At 44.0% G+C, this 22,301-nt stretch overlaps 3 protein-coding genes across 3 annotated transcripts in view; 2 read left to right on the top strand and 1 right to left on the bottom strand.

The window, feature by feature from the left end:
- Nucleotides 1–5,194: 5,194 nt before the first annotated feature.
- The window catches only part of LOC308395405 (neuronal acetylcholine receptor subunit alpha-3-like), a gene marked incomplete at its 5' end in the record, with an annotated part of 33,888 nt that continues 16,781 nt past the window's right edge, over nt 5,195–22,301 (top strand). Inside the window, one exon of the mRNA XM_080880248.1 lies at nt 5,195–5,252. Coding sequence (XP_080736374.1) covers nt 5,195–5,252 — 58 coding nt within the window. The remainder of the gene's footprint in view (nt 5,253–22,301) is intronic.
- Nucleotides 14,881–18,173, top strand: LOC308395908 (uncharacterized protein; the record flags this gene model as incomplete). Its single annotated transcript, XM_080880959.1, has 4 exons — nt 14,881–15,256; nt 15,401–15,683; nt 15,811–15,943; nt 18,160–18,173. Exons 1-4 carry the CDS (start codon nt 15,165–15,167, stop codon nt 18,171–18,173), a joined length of 522 nt encoding a protein of 173 aa, XP_080737085.1. The 5' UTR covers nt 14,881–15,164.
- LOC308395645 (uncharacterized protein) lies at nt 18,561–20,667 on the bottom strand. The gene is made up of 3 exons (XM_080880560.1): nt 20,152–20,667; nt 19,725–20,007; nt 18,561–19,597 (listed from the first exon to the last, which is right to left on the bottom strand). Exons 1-3 carry the CDS (start codon nt 20,547–20,549, stop codon nt 18,926–18,928), a joined length of 1,353 nt encoding a protein of 450 aa, XP_080736686.1. The 5' UTR covers nt 20,550–20,667; the 3' UTR covers nt 18,561–18,925.

Raw genomic sequence — 22,301 nt, 5'->3', positions numbered from 1 at the left:
GCAGATGGCATGAAGTCTCCCTATGCAGGTCTATTACACACCACACAGCTACATAACAGCACACTCACCATGTAAAGCTCTACATCTGTGTAAGTCAATCAAATGACTGAAGACAAATGAACAGATGTTCGTTTGTAGGTATGTGTAGGTGTATGCATTAAGCCTTTAATCTTTTATTCGAATATGAGATTGCTTTCATTGGCACTGGTAGTGAAATTTGATTAAGATGCAGCCAGTTGTTTTGATAGATTACAGGTAAACATCTTCTTAAAACCGCTTGATGTAGTTGAACATTTGTATATTTATTTTATACGTTTCAGATAAAACAGGATGCAAAAGATTGCATGAATAATTTTTTTTTAAAAAATCGGTTAGAAATAATTAAGGATAACAACCATGAACAAGTTTGTTCACGCGGCATTTTTTGGTTTTATTTCATTTACACAGCAGCAGTGTGGAAGTCTGTTTCAGCAGTAGGAAATGTTCTGTTTGCACACAAGAAGTAACTTAATTCAGCTTTAACACAATTTCATGGGAAACCGCTAAATAATGGGGCTTTTTAAAAATTGCACAGAATATTTCAGCACTGTGATTTCAGTCTCAACAAAATCTACTTTAGTCTACATTCTGTATCTTTCTATATTCTGATTCTGATTATATAAAGAGATAATTAAGGAATGCAGAAAAAATTGCTGAACATAATATAAAAAAAGGGTTCACTTTCAAGAAATTCTTTTTTAATTCTTATTTAATATTTGTACATACATTTACTGACACTTTATTTGGTACACCTTACTAGTACCAGGTTGGAGCCCCTGCCTTTGCCTTCTGAACTGCCTTTAATTTGAAAAGGTACTGAAATGGTTCCTCAGAGATTTTGTTCGATGTTGACATGATACTATCACACAGTTGCTGCTGATTTGTTTTCTCCACATATAGCTCCACCATATTCCTAAAGTGCTCAATTCGATGGAGGTCTGGTGAATCTGGAGGCTATTTAAATGCACTGTCATGTTCAAGAAACCAGTTTGAGATCATTTGAACTTTATGACCACAGTGTGCCCATCTTCTGATGGTTATTTCCAGAAGGATAATGTGCCATGTCACAAAATGTACCCATCTTCTGAGTATTGAAGCAGGCTGTGGTATTTAAATGACATTAATATGACATTAAGGGAGACAAAGTGTGTCAAGAAAATATCCCCCACACCATTAACATCACTGGCCGCTTGAACCATTGGTACAAACTAGGATAGAGTCAAAATTTCATGTTATTTAGGGCAAATTCTTACCACACCGTCTGAACGTCTCAGCAGAAACTGAGACTCATCAGACCAAGCAATGTTTTTCCAATCTTCTACCATCCAATTTTGGTGAGGCCATGTAAAAACCCTCAATTTCCTTCTCTTAGCTAACATGAGTGGCACATGGCTATACCAAGTGGTTATTTGAGTGAGTGTTGCCTTTCTATAAGGTTGAAGCAGTCTTGCAATTCTCCTCTGATCTCTGACATCAATAAGTAATTTTTGCTCAATAAACTCCACTCACTGGATATTTGTTTTTGTTGGACCATCCTGTATAAACCCTAAAGATGGCAAGAAAAGCCCAGTCGATCAGGAGTTTCTGACATACTACCCCCAGCCCATCAGACAACAACACACAAACCTCATTTAGAGTCACTTACATCTCATTTCTCATTCTGATGCTTGCTTTGAACTGCAGTAGGTTGTCATGACTATACCTACATACTTAAATGCTTTGAGTTGCTGTGACTGGCTGACTAGTTATTTCCCTTAACAAGTATTCGGACAAGTATACCTAACTAAGTGTCCAATGAGTCAGTAAATCTATGGATAGGCCACAGTTCTTATCTTCTTATATATTGTTAGATGCAAATATTTGATCAGAACTTCTTGTACTTTTGTGATACAAGTGTACCTAACAAACTGGCAAACCGATATAAAACAGCACAATTGCAGAACTGTTGATGTGGAAATAAAAAAAAGAAGCCATATTGCTATAATAGTTCAGACACATGAAAAGAAGAGTAACTTCACGTAGTGCATATAAAAGATTTTGGATAGTCCAAAATGTAAACAATTTTCCACTTTTAGTCATTTTTTAACTGACTCACTGCATCTATTGCATTACAACATCACAATGTACATGTGTTATGCATTATTTTAGCATGCAGGCCATTGCAGGAAAGGCTATTGCTGTTTCTTTAGCAGAACTGAACTTCTTAGAAACTGTACTCTCTGCAGCCCTGACCTCTTTACTGTACCATACTATACTGCTCTTTCTTTCTCACAATATAGGGAAGACATGATATCCACCTCCCTGCGTCTGGGCAGCTTCCAGAAACTCTGATCATCTCTGCTCCATTAAACCCACCTCTGCAAGACGACCACGCCAGAGAGAGTAGAAAAGGGCAATCCAGATTTCATTACTTAGGGTTGAAAATAAAAGCACTTTTCTCAGGTTGAAGGGATTTGGCGCAGATATGTGAATGTGAATAATTCAACATGGTCTAAAAGTTGTAGCGAGGGAGATAGATATTTTTGTGTTATGTTTCACTGGAGGAAGAGAGATGGCACCAGTGTACGTTATATGAATGAGAGCAAGTGCAGAGGAAAAAAGCACGAGGTGAAAGGAGATGGGTGAATGAGAGAAGTAAAGAAAATCAAGTATGGTAAGAGGACTGAGGGAGAAGAAAAGCATGAAGGGAAGGCCAGAAAATGACTGATTGAAAGTTGATGAATTGAGATGGTGACTGAAAGAGAGGAAGTGAAAATGGATGGACACAAGAGGATGACACTAATGGCTTGTAGACGTCTGCATCCAGCTTTTAGGAAACACATGAATTAAACATTGCCTTGGGCAGAACACTGGAACAAGCTGTGGTGCGTCACGCTAAACAATCCTGGCAGAAACACTGACTCGCACCTAGTTCCTCCTCCAAACTGCTTCACTAATAAGACTGGCGAAGACAAGCGTGTCATGACGCCACACTGTGAGCTCAGCAGTTGTCAGATGGTGACACCAGCAACAGCAAAAGCACATTATCCCCGTTGTGCTTATTCTCTTTTTCTTCATCTGTCCTTTTTTATGTGGAGCTTGTCTGGAGGGATTAGACTCAGTAAACTCCTTCCAACTGCAGAAGAAAGCAAAAGAAGGAGAATTGCACAGTGTTTTGACAACTGCTTGTGTTGAAATGAAGGGATACTGACTGCTGTGACAGCTCCCAAATAGGAAAGTCATTGTTTAGAATTTTAACACTATTAATGATATGATATGGCCTCGGGGTGAGAGGCTGGTCCTGACAAAGTGTGTTTATGTGTTTGCATAAGCAATAACTTAGGCATGCACCTGTGATTTATGGACTTGCAGATTATTTAGATCACATGGATGAGTTTGACTAAAAGGGAGGACACAATTTTAAACATGTTACACATGGGTCATCTCTAGTTTTGCTTTAGAAGGTAACTGTGTCTTGCAAACTCACCTCTCTGTAATTTTGGGTTAAATAAAGTAATATTAATAAACTTTTTGATCTATACATTGGCTCAATAGTTTTTTGTTAATAAAGACTTTTGGTTTGGTACTCAATAGCCTACAGCCACATATCAATACAAAAACCTTGACCAAAAGATCTTGCTTTTAAAATGTCAGAAGGTCAAAGGGCATTAAAAGTTTACACATTATAACACACGTGCAGTCTGTTTTGAAATCATATTAAACTACGAGCATTAAGCATGCTCTGATACTAAAACAGAACTGCTGCTTTAAGGGCCCTTAAAGCTACAAAAGACTCCAGATCTTTTTAATATTACTCATCATCCTTTAAAGGGTAACTTATTTCTTATCACAAACAACCAAACAAACAAAAAGGTAAGTTTTTAGTTATTTCTTTAAAAGTAAGGTAGAAAAGACTGTCCTGACAGCCAGTGACGGTGTCCTCTGAGCAAACGACACATCTTAGTAGGATATACTTTCAGTATATTTGGGGCTGATGTGGAAATGATGCTCTACTTTAAGTCAAACTATATTTCATTCTGTCTATATATTGACTGAAGGAAGCATCTGTTCGCCATTGTGTGTTTGTGTCTGTGTCCCCAAGCAGGTGTGGACAGCTCGCGTGTGCAGCACCCGGACACGTCTCAGAGTCATGTGTCACTCCCTTTCTCGCCACTCACCTTAGGCTTTTGTGTCGGCTCAGTTCACTTCAGCACTGCTCCGCTAAGCCTCCTCTCCTTAATGACTTTCTTTGATGACGTCAAACCAAGCGTGTAAAATCATGGGCTAAAATTAAACTTAATCAGCGCTGGTAAACAGAAACCTGGGGAGCTTATAATGCGAACAGCGTGTTTCAAAGCGGCAGGAAGCATGCTTCCGAGCAGATAAACTTTCCTCCTCAGAACAGCGCAGTGCTGCACTTCAGTGGTCGGGTGAAGACACAGCATGCAAAGGGGTCTAGCTCCAGTTTTTGGAATTCAGCAAACTCGCTGGATTAATGCAGTACTTGTTCTCGAACTCGCTGGTTTATGCGGACGTGCTCCAAAACGTTATTTCAAACAAGAAAACGCCGTGAAGGCTAAAAATGAGTCAAATAAAGTAAACTGGCTGTTGTGTGGACACTTCAGCACCACGGAGAGCGCACACTAAAACTCACTGACCGTCTCACAAACAAATCATTCTGTCCTGCGTGTGCCGTGCAACTTTCTAACCAATATGTAACAGCTGGAATGAGATAAAGTATCCGCAGATTTTACTGTTGGACCTGGATCAGATCAGACAATGTCACACTGAGCGCCCCCCAAAAACCATTACAGCATATTATGCGTGTGGCACTTAAGTTTGAATGTGTCATACTTTTAAGTTTAGGTTCATATCCTCTTCGATCTTTGACATTTCAGTGTTGGGATCACTTTGCGCATGTTGGGACGGTTTTCCCTCCCTGTGCTGATCCGTATGGATGCGCCAGAGGAGATTTTTGCGCTCGTAGGGGAGGGACGTATGAAGTCAAGTTGGGATCATATCAGGAAGGAGCGCACCGACAAAGCGAGATAGACGACACCAGGGGAGAGAGGCACATTTTCACGCCCTCTCACATTATTTCTCGTCTCATCGATTAAAGAGACAGGCTTCCTTCAGGAAAAAAGTGAACAGGATCCCCAAACGACACGAGGGAGAGATGCAGTCTGTGGAGAGATGGACTTTGCTGCTTTTACTCGTGGGTTTGAAGGCGCAAGGTGAGTGGCGTTTATTCAAGGTAGAGTTATATAGTATATTCTGCAGATTACAGACGCATGAGGATTTTTGGCTGCATGGTTTTCAAGGCTCCAGGACACTGGAGCCTCTCTGCGCGTCAGTGTCTTGATAGTTAACTTGGTGATTCTGGGGTGATTAGGCTGAATTACTGTGCATTCTCCGAGGCGTCTTTTAGTAACTTTGTCTTTTTCTGCCATCCTCCAGTGCTTTGTGGTCATCGCTATGTCGACTCCAAACTTTTTCTCGTTTTTATCATTTGAATAATTAGCAAAAATATCGTCAAAATACGCAAAAGATTTCCTGCCAAAACATTAATTTTAGGTTTTTGCACTAAAACTTCTTTTCTTACGACTCTAACACTAGGTCAACAAAAACGAAATGCGGAAAAATCTGGAGAAAGGCAAATGAATTTTGATGAATGCTAATTTTGTTTTGAAGGGTCGATGTGATTTCACTAAGCAAAACAGATTACAGTTCCGTTTCCCCGTTTACAGGTAGCGAGACTTTTAGAGGTTATACGAGGCCTGTGCCAATTTTGTTTATTCACACAGAAAGCAGATATAAGGGTTTTAGTCGGGAGGAGGGGGCTTGGTCTGCTGCAGGCGTTTGATAAAAACCCTCCTAGCAATGCGTGTCTTCGGATGAATCTGATGACCTTATTTCGTTTCACCCCAATTACGACACTAATTAAAAGTTGTATTAATTTCTTGTTTGTTCTTATAGTTTGTAGCAAAGGATAGGTACAAAACATTACATATTTAGCATGAGATACTTTTAAAGTTATCTTGTTGAAGGCTCGTTTGATTGTTGTAATAAAGTTAAACTTATAATCATTAAGCTATTTTCAACTAGCAGTAAAATTAATCGACTAAACTAAAACATACAAAAGTGTATTTTTTTTCAGACAAGAGCAGCTTTGTCCAGAGAAGATTCATAAAATATATATAGAAAGGTAGGAAAAGAGGGAGGACGCAAGAAATGACTGATAGAAGGAGGAAAGAAAGCTAGACAGTGAGGAAGCGAGGAAATCGGGTAATGAAGGGTTGAAGATAGGAATGGATGAAGGGCCATGAGAGAGAGAGAGGGGGGAAGAAGATAAAGATGAAAACAAAGAAGGGAGGGGAGATAGAAGAAAGATTGGAAAAGAGGGAAGATCTGGTGCAAAAAGATTCATAGAAGAAAGAAGGAAAGATAGCTGGGGTAGAAGGGAATAGGAATGAAATGTCAAAGATAAGAAGGAAATGAAGGCGAGGAGGAGGAATGGAGGAAATGAGAATGGAAGGAAGAAATAGTAGGAAGCCAGGATAAAGGATGAAAGAGAGAAGGAAAGAAGAGAAAGGGGTAGGCAGGGCAGAAAGAAGGAAAGGCATTGAGATGAGGCTCAAGGAAAGGAGATAAGGATGCCATCCAACTTGGAATGATGAAAGGGAAGGAAGAATTTGTGATTATTGATATGCAGCCAGTATCTTAATCATTGACCGCAGCTGAGCAGAGAGCCTGGATCTGACCTGGAGCCACTATGTGAAATAAATTCAGCGACAGTAATTATGCTGCAGCATTTCCAAGCTTCAATGTAAACATTTGCTCCAAGGGTATAAATAGCAGCTATCTGATTTATGCATGGTGGCAGGCAGACTTTCTTATGGTGTATCAGCCTTTATACACATTCTTTATTCCAAGTCCATATCACGCCTGTACCTGAATCACGTCACATGAATTTTGGAAAAAAACTAAACTTGACCCTTCATCTGTTGTTGTAACTAAATTTAATAAACACTTCTAAAGACAGTGAGCTTCTAAGAAAGAAGCTGAAGCATTTTGACCAGGTATCTCACAAGATTGCTAAGATTATGCTGATTTTCATCCTTTACAGTGTAGGAAAATTTCAATGTGGGGCATTTAAATAAATTTAGGAACACAAATTAATTCTAATAATCAGATTAAATGTCACGTTCCCTGGTGATAATTTAATGACCAAATCCCATGTTTTTACAAAGTCCCAAAACTGAGACCACTGAGTGCTGGTTCCTCCAATCAGAGATGATGATATAATTGAGAGAAACTCTATAAGGAACATAAACATAACAGTATCATAAAATCCTGTTGCAAATAAGACAAGATTAATGCTGTCGAAAATTGTTAATCTTGGGATTTAGTGCACAGGGCGGTAAAAAAACCCCCCAATTTTTATTCCAGTTAATTATTTGAATGCAGAATGCACTGTTTGTTTCTAAGAGGAGCTGCTGCAGATTAGAGGATAAACATTAAAGGTTACTGTGCCATAGCCTGAAAACAGAGACGTGGAAATTCCTTTAGTTTGTCTGCAGATCAAAGCGAAATTCATTTTATTGCTGGAAAAGGCATTCTTGGTACGTGTTCCAGTAGTTGAAATTCCAGCTGAGTAAACAAGAAAGACTTGGCAGCACAATTCTAAGCTTAGAATCCAGTCTAAAAATATAAATATATATAAAAAATATTTATATTTATATTTTCTGCATCACCAGCTGAATATGTGCACATTTCAGTGAATGTGCACTGCACAGTAAAGCTGTAGGCTGTAACTTTACAGCTGGGTTTCATTTGTGATGATACTGTAGTTCCTGCTTAACAAGTTGCACAAATACATTCAACAGGACAAAATACATACTGCACATAAAAAAAAAAAAAATAAAAACATGGCACTTCCAATTTTACACTGAAACTCTGCTCTTGAGCAGGTTATGCATTCAGCACAAGTTACCATGGTGATTTAACCAGGTTAAAAAAAAAAATAGAGCCTCTTTCATGACACACAAAACTCTGACTTTAAGCTTGACATAGCTTCCTGACCCATAAAACTTGCTTTGTACTACTCCCCTCTGACCAAGTGATGAGTTGGATGAGCTGGGCATGCAAACATTTACTCCATCACTTCAGAAAGGGACATTTTAAAGCACTCGTCTTCTTTTTCTGTTTCAGCACAATCTACAGCCAAAACTGGCTCATGGGCAGTTCAACATTCACTTCTGACCCTGTGTTCAGTCAGCCTGCACAAAGTTTGCACTAAGTTTGGAGACACTATCAGAATACAAACTTCTGTACTGGTAAATGGACGGGTATATATATATATATATAGCACTTTTCTGCTTTTTCTGAGCACTCAAAGCGTTTCTGCACTACAAGCCAAATTCACCCATTTACACACATTCATGCAGTGCTTTATTCTATGCACTTTAAGCACTTTTTATCTGTCTCATACACACTCACTCACACTCTGATGGATACATCTCACTTGAGAAGGTTCAGTATATTGTCCAACGTGAACTGGAGGAACCTTGGAATGAACCACAAACTTTCCAAATAGTAAATGGCCTGCTCTACCAGCTGAGCCACAGCTGCACCTAATCTCAAATTAGCAGTGGTAATGGTCTTTAGTGATTTGTGACACTGATTAATATTACTCGCATGGATTCATCCTTTTTGAAAGCTGTGAATGTGCAAAACGTGGAAAAACTTATGTAACCATACCGTTAGCTGCAGTTGTGTCCATATATTTGGATAACACACAAACTGTAAACACCAATTAAGCAAGCAATGCTTAGTTTGCCTGTGGTGATTTCAGAAGTGCTACTATTGTGTGTTACTTTAACTTGCATATAGTCACAGCACTGTCCCTTGTATTCAAATAAAGGCTATTCTCATAATGTAATTGAATGCATGACTGATGATCCGGTCAGTGAACTGTGGTGATAAGGTGTGTGTTTGTGTCTGTGTGTGCCTGCATGACGGCAGCTGTGTGGTAACGAGGCTTATATCACGGTAACATTTATAGCGCAGAACACAGAGCAGACGGGGCGTGGCTAAATATGAACTGAGTCACAGATAAATGTGTTGAGAGGACCTCATGTTGCATCCCTCGCTTCACATCCGCCGGTTTTCATAAAGGCTGAACCTGTTTGTTGGAGTTCAGTTTTTAGAGTAGAAGGCTTCGGGTGATGTTTGTGAAAATGTGTCCATTGTCAGTTGTTAAAACTTATTTTGTGGATAAATGCGATCCTTTATGTTACAGTTTTACAGTTTTTCTAATGGAATATTGAGCTAAAGATACTTCCTGTCAACATCAAACAAGGGCTTCTCAGTTTGCATGTAAAATATTTCTCACTCTGGCATGGCCCAAAGTCAAAATGATATTTCTCCTACATCCAAAGGAATATATGGGCACTTACATTCCTGGTCAGGGTCACATTCGCACCTAATACTGACAAAATGCACATGCTAAAATGAGCAAAGGACCACTGAGATATTGAACTACAAAGGCTGAGCGCTTTTCTTCCATGAAACATATTCAAATTCATGTAACCCAGTTTTTTTGTGAGCATGCCTTCAGGGAAATTTCTATTAGATCTGCTCATTTCAAAGGTGAAAAAAGTTAAAAATGGATGAGAACTGCGAAATGCGTGCAGTCGAGCATGAATGTCATAAGTCCTTCAAAAAGAGCTATGCTTGACCAATATTTGTCACGGCTGCACAGCAGTCGTATGGTGAATTGAGAAAAGGATCCAAGATGCAGGCACTGACTGGGGTGCGAGTGAAAATTTATTTGCAGAGGTGATAAAGTGACAAAACAGGAAGAGCAGAGCGGGGAGTAAACAAACCTAAACTGGGAAAACTAAAGAACAAAACTTAAACCAGACACTCACGGGAGGAGGAGCGAAATGCACAAAGAGAGATGGCAGAGAGACGCAGAATGAATACCAGGTAACAGAATAATGCAGACTGACATGGAGTTAAACAGACGACGCGACAGAGAGCACAGGAAAACACAGGGCTTAAATACACGGGGAGTAATCAGGGAATGGGCCACAGGAGGGAGACACAGCTGGGAGCAATAAGGCTAACGAGACAGGGGAGAGGTAAAACTGAACACACTGACATGAGACATGAACTTTCAGAATAAAACAGGAAACTAACAGACACAGAGAACCAGACCGGACACTGAACTTGACAGGCAGACTCATGAGCAGACACAATAACACCATGGACAGACAGAGGGAACACAGAGAAGTGGAAGCAGGCAGGCAAAGAACAGAAACCTAACAAATGGCAAAATCACAACAGAATACACACTCTGAATGAACAAAAGCATAAGGAACACAAAACACTGAGTCCTCAGACTCAGGACCATGACAGTACCCCCCCCCCCCCTCAAGGGCTGGCACCAGACAGCCCAACAGAAACACAAAAACGGACCAAAGCCAAAAAAACCCCCCACGAACCAAAAAACAGAAAACGACCCGACCAGGGCGGGCGGTGGGGGTCCAGGACGGAGGGACATAGTCCGAAAAGGCCCAGACGGACAAGGTCAGGGGGCCGACCCGGAGGCCAAAACAGTTCAGTTCCGGGGGCCGACCGTGTGAAAGGCAGCAGCAGTGGGGCAGGTCCGGAGGCCGGCCACGCAGTAGGCAGTGGTGTGGAAACAGTTCTGGGGACCGACCGTGCAGACGGCAACAGCGGCGTGGAAACAGCTCTGGGGGCCGACCGTGCGGACGGCAACAGCGGTGTGGAAACAAGTCCGGAGGCCGGCCACGTGGAAGGTAGTGGCGGCGTTCAGGAGGGCGTTCAGGAGGGCGTCCACAGTGGCGGAGATGCCCAACAAGCGGCCTGGCAGATGACCGACGATGTGGAGGTGGTAGTAGGGGACCTGAAGGCTGCGTGGCCCCTGCAGCCCCAGGCGAAGCGGAGGCTGGACCAGGCGATGCTGATGAGTATGCTGGAGCCGGACCAGGCGATGCTGATGAGTATGCTGGAGCCGGACCAGGCGATGCTGATGAGTATGCTGGAGCCGGACCAGGCGAAGCAGCTGATGAGGATGAAGCAGTGGCTGGACCAGGCGAAGCAGCTGATGAGGATGAAGCAGTGGCTGGACCAGGCGAAGCAGCTGATGAGGATGAAGCAGTGGCTGGACCAGACGAAGCAGCTGATGAGGATGAAGCAGTGGCTGGACCAGACGAAGCAGCTGATGAGGATGAAGCAGTGGCTGGACCAGACGAAGCAGCTGATGAGGATGAAGCAGTGGCTGGACCAGACGAAGCAGCTGATGAGGATGAAGCAGTGGCTGGACCAGACGAAGCAGCTGATGAGGATGAAGCAGTGGCTGGACCAGACGAAGCAGCTGATGAGGATGAAGCAGTGGCTGGACCAGACGAAGCAGCTGATGAGGATGAAGCAGTGGCTGGACCAGACGAAGCAGCTGATGAGGATGAAGCAGTGGCTGGACCAGACGAAGCAGCTGATGAGGATGAAGCAGTGGCTGGACCAGACGAAGCAGCTGATGAGGATGAAGCAGTGGCTGGACCAGACGAAGCAGCTGATGAGGATGAAGCAGTGGCTGGACCAGACGAAGCAGCTGATGAGGAAGAAGCAGTGGCTGGACCAGACGAAGCAGCTGATGAGGAAGAAGCAGTGGCTGGACCAGACGAAGCAGCTGATGAGGAAGCAGATGCTGGACCAGACGAAGCAGCTGATGAGGAAGCAGATGCTGGACCAGACGAAGCAGCTGATGAGGAAGCAGATGCTGGACCAGGCGAAGCAGCTGATGCTGAAGCAGATGCTGGACCAGGCGATGCTGAAGCAGATGCTGGACCAGGCGATGCTGAAGCAGATGCTGGACCAGGCGATGCTGAAGCAGATGCTGGACCAGGCGATGCTGATGAGGAAGCGGAAGCTGGACCAGGCGAGGGTGATGAGACTGCAGCTGGTGATGAGACTGCAGCTGGTGATGAGACTGCAGCTGAGGGCTGGACGGGCTCCTCGGGCCCCCCAGCTGACGAGGCAGAAGGCTGGACGGGCTCCTCGGGCCCCCCAGCTGACGAGGCAGAAGGCTGGACGGGCTCCTCGGGCCCCCCAGCTGACGAGGCAGAAGGCTGGACGGGCTCCTCGGGCCCCCCAGCAAAAACAGTCTCAGAACCAGTGGGCACTAAAGCCCCTGGCACACACAGGACAGAACCAGCAGGTGCGGAGACCTCTGGCAGAGACAGAAAAGAACCAGCAGGCGCACGGGCCTCTGGCAGCGACGCAACAGAACCAGCAGGCGCACGGGCCTCTGGCAGCGACGCAACAGAACCAGCAGGCGCACGGGCCTCTGGCAGCGACGCAACAGAACCAGCAGGCGCACGGGCCTCTGGCAAACACATGGCAGACTGCAGCTGCACAGAGCATTGGGTCTGCTCAGGCAGCAACGGCCGGGTGTGGTCCTCAGCTGGCTTCTTAACCGCCAGGGGTCCTGAGTCTGCTGGGGGCTGAGACGCAGCCTCTGGGGAGGCCCTGGGGCGAGTAACAGTCTCTAAATTAGCCAGTTTCTGAGAAACTAGAGTGGTTTTAATGCATTTGTCTCTCCGCTCAAAATGGGTGCTAGGAACGAGATTCAAAATGGGTGGCACAGACACAGCCTCCAGTATGGAGGGAACGGGTGATCGGGCTAATGGCATAGATGCAGGCTGGGCTAATGAACTGGCTAAAGGCTGATGTACTGGTTGAAGTGAGACTGGAGTTGGTGGTGGAGTGGATGAAACACAGTCAGCTACTGTTATGGATGTTTTGAAAATGCCAACTTGTGAGAGGTCAGTTACCACGAAGGTAGGTAAACGCCGTGTACTGTCTTTACCCTCCCCATGAACGGCCCCAGAAAACACAGTCCCAGAAGCACCAGCGTCCTTAAAACTCACCACAGCTGGTCGCACAGGAGTCCCTGAATCCAGCTGTGGGGTGAAGCGTCGGTGGCGCGAATGTTTCCTCCCCACCGCTGACGGCTCCGACAGGCAGGGAAAAACCTCTGGGGGGTCGGGCCGTGAAACCTCCGGTGGGTGAATCTGAGACGGATGCTTTGTGGCAGTCGTAGTCCATTGTTGCTGGGCACAATTGGCTACTTCCCGAGCTTGCACCGCTTCCTGGGCTTTATGCAGCTCAGCGATTAAGTCTGTAAATCCCCGGACCTGGTGGAGATAGGGATTTCCGGCCAGGATTGCCTCAACGGCATTTATCCCCACAACTTTCGCTCGTGCATTGGAGGTGTGGGTTACCCAGTCCACCAGGCGTAGGGCACGTGTGAGGTCGCTCTCCCCGGCCAAGACCGCTGGATCCATCTTGTGGTCGCGTCGTACTGTCACGGCTGCACAGCAGTCGTGTGGTGAATTGAGAAAAGGATCCAAGATGCAGGCACTGACTGGGGTGCGAGTGAAAATTTATTTGCAGAGGTGATAAAGTGACAAAACAGGAAGAGCAGAGCGGGGAGTAAAAAAACCTAAACTGGGAAAACTAAAGAACAAAACTTAAACCAGACACTCACGGGAGGAGGAGCGAAATGCACAAAGAGAGATGGCAGAGAGACGCAGAATGAATACCAGGTAACAGAATAATGCAGACTGACATGGCGTTAAACAGACGACACGACAGAGAGCACAGGAAAACACAGGGCTTAAATACACGGGGAGTAATCAGGGAATGGGCCACAGGAGGGAGACACAGCTGGGAGCAATAAGGCTAACGAGACAGGGGAGAGGTAAAACTGAACACACTGACATGAGACATGAACTTTCAGAATAAAACAGGAAACTAACAGACACAGAGAACCAGACCGGACACTGAACTTGACAGGCAGACTCATGAGCAGACACAATAACACCATGGACAGACAGAGGGAACACAGAGAAGTGGAAGCAGGCAGGCAAAGAACAGAAACCTAACAAATGGCAAAATCACAACAGAATACACACTCTGAATGAACAAAAGCATAAGGAACACAAAACACTGAGTCCTCAGACTCAGGACCATGACAATATTAGCATCTGCTGAGAACGTCGGGACAAAAAGAATACAATAAAAAAGACAAATCAAACAAAGCTGTTTGTAGATTTTGCCTGAATACAAGTGTGGAGCCTTTGCTGTTAAAGGCATCAGTCACATCTCATGGTATTCCATTACAGTTTTTCTCGATTGCCTAAACACTATAACCAGACCTCTAAACTAAAATTTCAAAACCGTAACGCTATTGTTCAAAAAGCTCACCCATTTCCCTGAACTATAAACACTATTCCCTGCTTTGACACATGACTCAAATTTGGTGAACTGTTACTGCAAAACTCTACACACAAATCCCTACATTTTACAGTGCTTACACCATGTAGTCATTTAGAAAGCACTAGCATGCAATAATGTTAACTTAAGTCAGCATAGCTTGAGCTCAATTAGCACACAATTAACCAGGTGGAAACACTAGGAGTCAAAATTTAGCACACACCAATCAGAACCTGCGATGGATAGATAAAAGGGCCAAAGTCAGCTCATTCAGATTTGAAACAATGGATCCAAAGAGATGCAAAGGAAGAGGACGTGGTGGAGAAAGAGGACGTGGTGAAGGAGGAGGACGTGGTGAAGGAGGAGGACGTGGTGGAGGAAGAGGACATGGTGAAGGAGGAGGACGTGGTGGAGGAAGAGGACGTGGTGGAGGAAGAGGACATGGTGAAAGAGGAGGACGTGGTGGAGGAGGAGGACGTGGTGGAGGAAGAGGACATGGTGAAAGAGGAGGACGTGGTGGAGGAGGAGGACGTGGTGGAGGAAGAGGACATGGTGAAAGAGGAGGACGTGGTGGAGGAGGAGGACGTGGTGGAGGAAGAGGACATGGTGAAAGAGGAGGACGTGGTGAAAGAGGAGGACGTGGTGGAAGAGGAGGAGGAGGTGGTCTAGGACAACAGGAAGGTGGTGGAGGAGGAGGGAGAGGTGGAGGAGGAGGAGGACGTGGTGAAGGAGGTGGAGGTGGAGAACGACGGCGACAAGGAAGGGGAAGAGCAAGGGCAAGAAGACAGTCAGTCTCGGATGAAATTCGAGCCACTTTAGTTGACCATGTCCTTGTCCATGGGATGACTATGAGGGAGGCTGGGCAACGAGTACAACCAAATTTGAGTCGCTTCACTGTTGCCTCCATCATCAGAACCTTCAGGGAGGAAAACAGGTAGGTGTACTTGCAGTAAGACTGCTTTGTACAGTAACGTTTAAGTTACTGAACTTATGTGTCTTGAGTTTCAGTATGTTTCCATTATTTGCCTGTAAAATGAATGTGTGACAGTTACAGTAATGAGTGCTTCTATTTTTGTAGGACACAGAGACGACCACCTGGTGGAGGCAGGTTAAGGCTTTTGTCGGAGGAGCAAGAGAGGGAACTTGTAAACATGGTAATTGCAAATAATGTAATCCGCCTGCAAGAGATTCAAAGGAGAGTGATTGAGGATGATCATCTTTTTCGAGGCATAAATGCCGTCAGCCTCTCCACAATTGACCGCATCCTCCGAAAGAATCAATTCCGGATGAAACAGGCATACCGAGTCCCTTTCGAACGAAACTCTGACAGAGTGAAGAACCAACGTGTGGAATATGTTCAGGTATGAGTTTTGATACTGTATAAAGTATTGTGTACCATCACAGCATGGCAGTTTATGCTGCCATTTCAGCACTCTTGAACTGTGGTTCAGGGTACCGACTGACTCTACTGTGTTATGTGTTTTGCAGAGAATCTTTGAGATTGAAGGACGGCCTGTTCCCCATGAAATAATCTTTGTGGATGAGGCAGGTTTTAACCTGACCAAAAGAAGGAAAAGAGGGAGGAACATAATTGGCCATCGGGCTATTGTAAATGTCCCTGGTCAGCGTGGGGGGAATGTCACTATGTGCGCAGCCATCAGCCAACGAGGGGTACTCCACCGTCATGCCGTACTAGGACCCTATAACACTATGCTTCTCCTTGCTTTTCTTGATGGTTTAAGACAACATATGTTCCAGCTGGACTACAGGGAACCAGCACAGCCAGAGCAGCCTCACTACGTTGTTGTGTGGGATAACGTCAGCTTCCATCGCGCTGCTCTGGTTCGTGACTGGTTTACCAATAACCCAAGGTTTTCTAATATCTTTCTGCCTGCATACTCTCCCTTTCTAAACCTGATAGAGGAGTTATTTTCGGCATGGCGGTGGAAAGTGTATGACCGAGAACCTTATGTCTGTGTTCACCTCCTTCAGGCCATGGAAGAGGCCTGCCTAGACATATCAGTAGATGCATGCCAGGGGTGGATCAGGCATGCAAGAGGATTTTACCCCCGCTGCCTGGCTGGGGCCAATATAGCCTGTGATGTGGATGAGATTCTCTGGCCTGACCCAGACCAAAGACAAGATGCTGAGGTGGGATAATGTTTCTGGTGTGTGTTGTACTGTATAGTACATGAATGACAATGTGCCACTGTACATACATTGGTTGCGTCTTTTGTGTTTATCATGTGACAAGGGTTTTGAAGGGGAGAACCATAAGCAACCTATTTGTTTTGGAACTATTGTTTTGAATTAATTGTACCAGTGTGCAAAACTCTGTTGTAGTGTGTGTGTTTTTGAGGGCTTGTGTTTGATGTCTGAGGGCAAAGTTTGGTTTTTCAGCAGGAGTGAATAGTTTTGGGTGTAGAGCTTCATTTTGACCTGGAAATAGGATGTTTGGGAAATTGAGTGAGATGTTATGGATTTGTGTTTACTGTTGTGAGGATATGAGGCGTAGTTTCAAGAAATGTGTTTTAGCAATCGAGAAAAACTGTAACTGGACACACATACACACACACTCACTGCTCCACGATCCTATCTTCCTGGGCTTTTTGCACCTGTCTCTCACTTTTCTGTGACTTCGCCTCTTTCTCACTCACTAATCTCTCAGGTTCTTTTCCTCTCATCGGTCTTTTCTCTTGTTTTCCTCTCTCTCCTTTTCCACTCCCACTTAATCTCTGTCACTTAAATTCAATGCATTTCAGCTCAGTTTACAGGCACACAGGAAAAATAAACACTTCAGCTTTATACAGTGTTTACCATATAAGCATTGTACATAAAAAAGAACCCTCGTCTATCTCCATTCCTTTCTGTTTCATTCTTTCTCACTCTCCTTTAAAAGCATTTGCATGCTCAGGGGAGGCTAAAGGCTAAATGGCTTACTCTTACACCAGCCTCTCACACGGCCAATAAAACTGTCTCTTCTTTAACAATAAGCATTATCTGTCCGGTATTCCTCTACACCAGCTTGTCTCCTGTTTCCTGCTTCTCTACTTTTGAGTCCATTAAGTGTATATGTTGTTAACTCAAACCAGGATATCCCCCCCCCCTCCCCCCCCCCCTCCCCCTGTATCATACACTGTAGCTGTCTTATTTTTTGAGTCCCATCAAAAAGATGATCCGCTTAAACGGTAAAGAACAGAGCTGTGCAGTGGTGTCAAAAGACAAACTGAGATGCTTCCTTTAAGTCACTAGAACATCTCTGTAGGAAAGATAGCTAAGCAGTGCAGGCAGAAATAAAAGGGCCTTAGAATCTTCTCTTTCCCCCATTTTTCATCACAGCAGTGGATTAGTGCACCATATTTGCAGTGCAGGTTAAGGTGGCCAAACTAAAGACATGCCCAAGCTAAGGAAAATAATCCAATTAGAGGGAAAAAAGAGAAATTAACTAGGAATCTGCAATATAAATATGATAATTCAAAGCTTATCTCGAGACAATATGTAACTCCTCCCACTCAAGGAAATAATTAGGCAACTGTAAAAAGTGCACTTGTTGGAAAATGCAACTGTTTTAAATTAATGTTGGAAAAAGGTTACCCTCGGGATATCCCATGGGAGCTGTTCAGTATAGGGTGTCTGCCTTGCTGTTACAAGTCATTGGCCCCTGTACAAGTAGAACGACATTTTGGTGTGTATTGCTGGCAATAAGTTGGAGTTGTTGCCAAGAGGTGTTGGACTTTGTCACCGATTCTGTTCGGAGATTTTAATGGGCAGAATTTCTAAGTGGACCTTCACCTTGGTGATTTTGTGCAGATGATGTGGTTCTGTTTGTCTCATCAGGTGGTGACCTGTAGCTCGCATTGGAGCAGTTCCCACCCAAGTATGAAGTGGCAGTAATGACAATTAGAACCTCCAAGTCCGAGGCCATTGTTCTCAGCATGGCCCAATATATTCAAGGTTCAAGGTTCAAGGTTCTTTATTTGTCACATGCATAGTTATACAAGTATAACACACAGTGAAATGTAGCCTGACACGCTCCTCGACATGTGCAAAAAAATTGGGGAGGGGGGGGGGGGGGGTGTAGAGGAAGAACATTATATATATATATATATATATATATATATATATATATATATATATATATATATATATATGTAGTATATACATTGGGTGAATGTGCAGTAGTAGCAGCAAGCAGGTGAATTCTGTACATTACAGTTTTTCTCGATTGCTAAAACACATTTCTTGAAACTACGCCTCATATCCTCACAACAGTAAACACAAATCCATAACATCTCACTCAATTTCCCAAACATCCTATTTCCAGGTCAAAATGAAGCTCTACACCCAAAACTATTCACTCCTGCTGAAAAACCAAACTTTGCCCTCAGACATCAAACACAAGCCCTCAAAAACACACACACTACAATAGAGTTTTGCACACTGGTACAATTAATTCAAAACAATAGTTCCAAAACAAATAGGTTGCTTATGGTTCTCCCCTTCAAAACCCTTGTCACATGATAAACACAAAAGACGCAACCAATGTATGTACAGTGGCACATTGTCATTCATGTACTATACAGTACAACACACACCAGAAACATTATCCCACCTCAGCATCTTGTCTTTGGTCTGGGTCAGGCCAGAGAATCTCATCCACATCACAGGCTATATTGGCCCCAGCCAGGCAGCGGGGGTAAAATCCTCTTGCATGCCTGATCCACCCCTGGCATGCATCTACTGATATGTCTAGGCAGGCCTCTTCCATGGCCTGAAGGAGGTGAACACGGACATAAGGTTCTCGGTCATACACTTTCCACCGCCATGCCGAAAATAACTCCTCTATCGGGTTTAGAAAGGGAGAGTATGCAGGCAGAAAGATATTAGAAAACCTTGGGTTATTGGTAAACCAGTCACGAACCAGAGCAGCGCGATGGAAGCTGACGTTATCCCACACAACAACGTAGTGAGGCTGCTCTGGCTGTGCTGGTTCCCTGTAGTCCAGCTGGAACATATGTTGTCTTAAACCATCAAGAAAAGCAAGGAGAAGCATAGTGTTATAGGGTCCTAGTACGGCATGGTGGTGGAGTACCCCTCGTTGGCTGATGGCTGCGCACATAGTGACATTCCCCCCACGCTGACCAGGGACATTTACAATAGCCCGATGGCCAATTATGTTCCTCCCCCTTTTCCTTCTTTTGGTCAGGTTAAAACCTGCCTCATCCACAAAGATTATTTCATGGGGAACAGGCCGTCCTTCAATCTCAAAGATTCTCTGCAAGACACATAACACAGTAGAGTCAGTCGGTACCCTGAACCACAGTTCAAGAGTGCTGAAATGGCAGCATAAACTGCCATGCTGTGATGGTACACAATACTTTATACAGTATCAAAACTCATACCTGAACATATTCCACACGTTGGTTTTTCACTCTGTCAGAGTTTCGTTCGAAAGGGACTCGGTATGCCTGTTTCATCCGGAATTGATTCTTTCGGAGGATGCGGTCAATTGTGGAGAGGCTGATGGCATTTATGCCTCGAAAAAGATGATCATCCTCAATCACTCTCCTTTGAATCTCTTGCAGGCGGATTACATTATTTGCAATTACCATGTTTACAAGTTCCCTCTCTTGCTCCTCCGACAAAAGCCTTAACCTGCCTCCACCAGGTGGTCGTCTCTGTGTCCTACAAAAATAGAAGCACTCATTACTGTAACTGTCACACATTCATTTTACAGGCAAATAATGGAAACATACTGAAACTCAAGACACATAAGTTCAGTAACTTAAACGTTACTGTACAAAGCAGTCTTACTGCAAGTACACCTACCTGTTTTCCTCCCTGAAGGTTCTGATGATGGAGGCAACAGTGAAGCGACTCAAATTTGGTTGTACTCGTTGCCCAGCCTCCCTCATAGTCATCCCATGGACAAGGACATGGTCAACTAAAGTGGCTCGAATTTCATCCGAGACTGACTGTCTTCTTGCCCTTGCTCTTCCCCTTCCTTGTCGCCGTCGTTCTCCACCTCCACCTCCTTCACCACGTCCTCCTCCTCCTCCACCTCTCCCTCCTCCTCCACCACCTTCCTGTTGTCCTAGACCTCCTCCTCCTCCTCTTCCACCACGTCCTCCTCTTTCACCATGTCCTCTTCCTCCACCACGTCCTCCTCCTTCACCACGTCCTCTTTCTCCACCACGTCCTCTTCCTTTGCATCTCTTTGGATCCATTGTTTCAAACCTGAATGAGCTGACTTTGGCCCTTTTATCTATCCATCGCAGGTTCTGATTGGTGTGTGCTAAATTTTGACTCCTAGTGTTTCCACCTGGTTAATTGTGTGCTAATTGAGCTCAAGCTATGCTGACTTACAGTTTTTTCTGATTGCTTAAGCACATTTTTTGTAACTATTGGCTAATTTTGCAAAACTCTTCACACAAATAAGAAAACCTGTCACCCAATAATCAAAACATTGTAGTTCTCTTGTAAAAGCAAACACAGCTAGATTAACTCTTCACACCTTCGTAAAAATGGTGTTTCCGTATCAAACAGTACACACAAGCCATCATCTACTAAGCACACAATGCGCCAACTGCACACTGATGGTATGAATACAAAACACATCTGGCTTTTGCTTTCTCTGTGCACAAGGTAGGCTATGTCAGTTTGAGCTCATACTTCTGTCATAGATCCATAAGCATAGAGGGATCCAAACTTCAAGTACATCAAAACAAACACAAGTGTTTATTTCCAAGTATAGGATTATTTGCAGTCGCCATAATGACTATATGGGTTACTTGGTCTGCAGTGAACATGCTTCCTCTGCCCCAGCATCTGGTCATCTAGCAATTCTGTAAAGTAACAATTTCAGTATTTTTACATCAATGGTATTGGTGTGTTTCTCATTGGCATATGGCAGTGCTACAAATCTTTGTGCGAAGTGACTGTACTCACCGATTCTCATTTCAAGATGTCCTTATGGTGCTTGCTACAGTGTAGCGGCTCGAGTTAGGCTGGACCCGTTGGCCAGCTACCCTCAGGGTCATTCCACGGTTGATTACATGGTCCACTATTGTAGCTCTGATGTCATCAGCAATTCTATTTCTTACTCTTCTTACCCTTCCTCTCCCCCCTCCTCATCTTCCTCTCCCCCCTCCTCGTCTTCCTCTTGCTCCTCCTTGTCCTTGTCGTCCTCTTCATCCTACTTCTTCACCTCCACGTCCTCTTCCTCGGCCTCCTCTACTTCTCACTCTTTCTGCTCCCTCCATTGTACTCCGCACACACAGCTTACCTGTATTATAGTGCTTAGGCTGATTGCAAAGTGAACTAATTATCTAAAAAAGTTTTCACATGTGAAAGTGTGCCAGACAGTTGGCAAATTAGTGTTAATGATAGCCATACATGTGTATACTTTTGCTAGGAGTGTGTTGGAAATTTGGTAATTGAGTGTTGTGCAGTGAATTGTGCCTACAGTTTTGCAAAGTGTGTGTTACAAAATTGCAAACTGAGTGCAAAGCAGTTTTTGTGCTTTTAGTTTTGCAAACTCAGTGAGTGGTTTTGCTATAAGTCTGAATAGTTTTAGAGATTGTGCTACAGGAATCACAGTTAGGGTTTGAGCATTCAGAAAAAACTGTAAGTTAACATTATTGCATGCTAGTGCTTTCTAAATGACTACATGGTGTAAGCACTGTAAAATGTAGGGATTTGTGTGTAGAGTTTTGCAGTAACAGTTCACCAAATTTGAGTCATGTGTCAAAGCAGGGAATAGTGTTTATAGTTCAGGGAAATGGGTGAGCTTTTTGAACAATAGCGTTACGGTTTTGAAATTTTAGTTTAGAGGCCTGGTTACAGTGTTTAAGCAATCGAGAAAAACTGTAATATGAATAGACATCTGACTATTTTACAGGATAGACAATATAAACATATTTTAAATTAAAGGAATTGAAATGTACATTGTGCCTTGGTTTAGTGTCTGGAAGAGTCCT

The sequence above is a fragment of the Rhamphochromis sp. 'chilingali' genome (genome assembly GCF_963969265.1).
Source record: "Rhamphochromis sp. 'chilingali' genome assembly, chromosome: 4".
NCBI classification, from domain to species: domain Eukaryota; kingdom Metazoa; phylum Chordata; class Actinopteri; order Cichliformes; family Cichlidae; genus Rhamphochromis; species Rhamphochromis sp. 'chilingali'.
The sequence above is the reverse complement of the archived record's forward strand: the minus strand, read 5'-3'. Positions and strand labels throughout refer to the sequence as shown.

Bases quoted from the DNA above. Each gene is read 5' to 3' on its own strand.
- LOC308395645 (XM_080880560.1), bottom strand. From the start codon at position 20,549: ATGGATCCAAAGAGATGCAAAGGAAGAGGACGTGGTGGAGAAAGAGGA. The intron at 20,008-20,151 runs GTAGGTGTACTT...CTATTTTTGTAG, and splicing joins ACCTTCAGGGAGGAAAACAG to GACACAGAGACGACCACCTG. The intron at 19,598-19,724 runs GTATGAGTTTTG...TGTGTCTTGCAG, and splicing joins AACGTGTGGAATATGTTCAG to AGAATCTTTGAGATTGAAGG.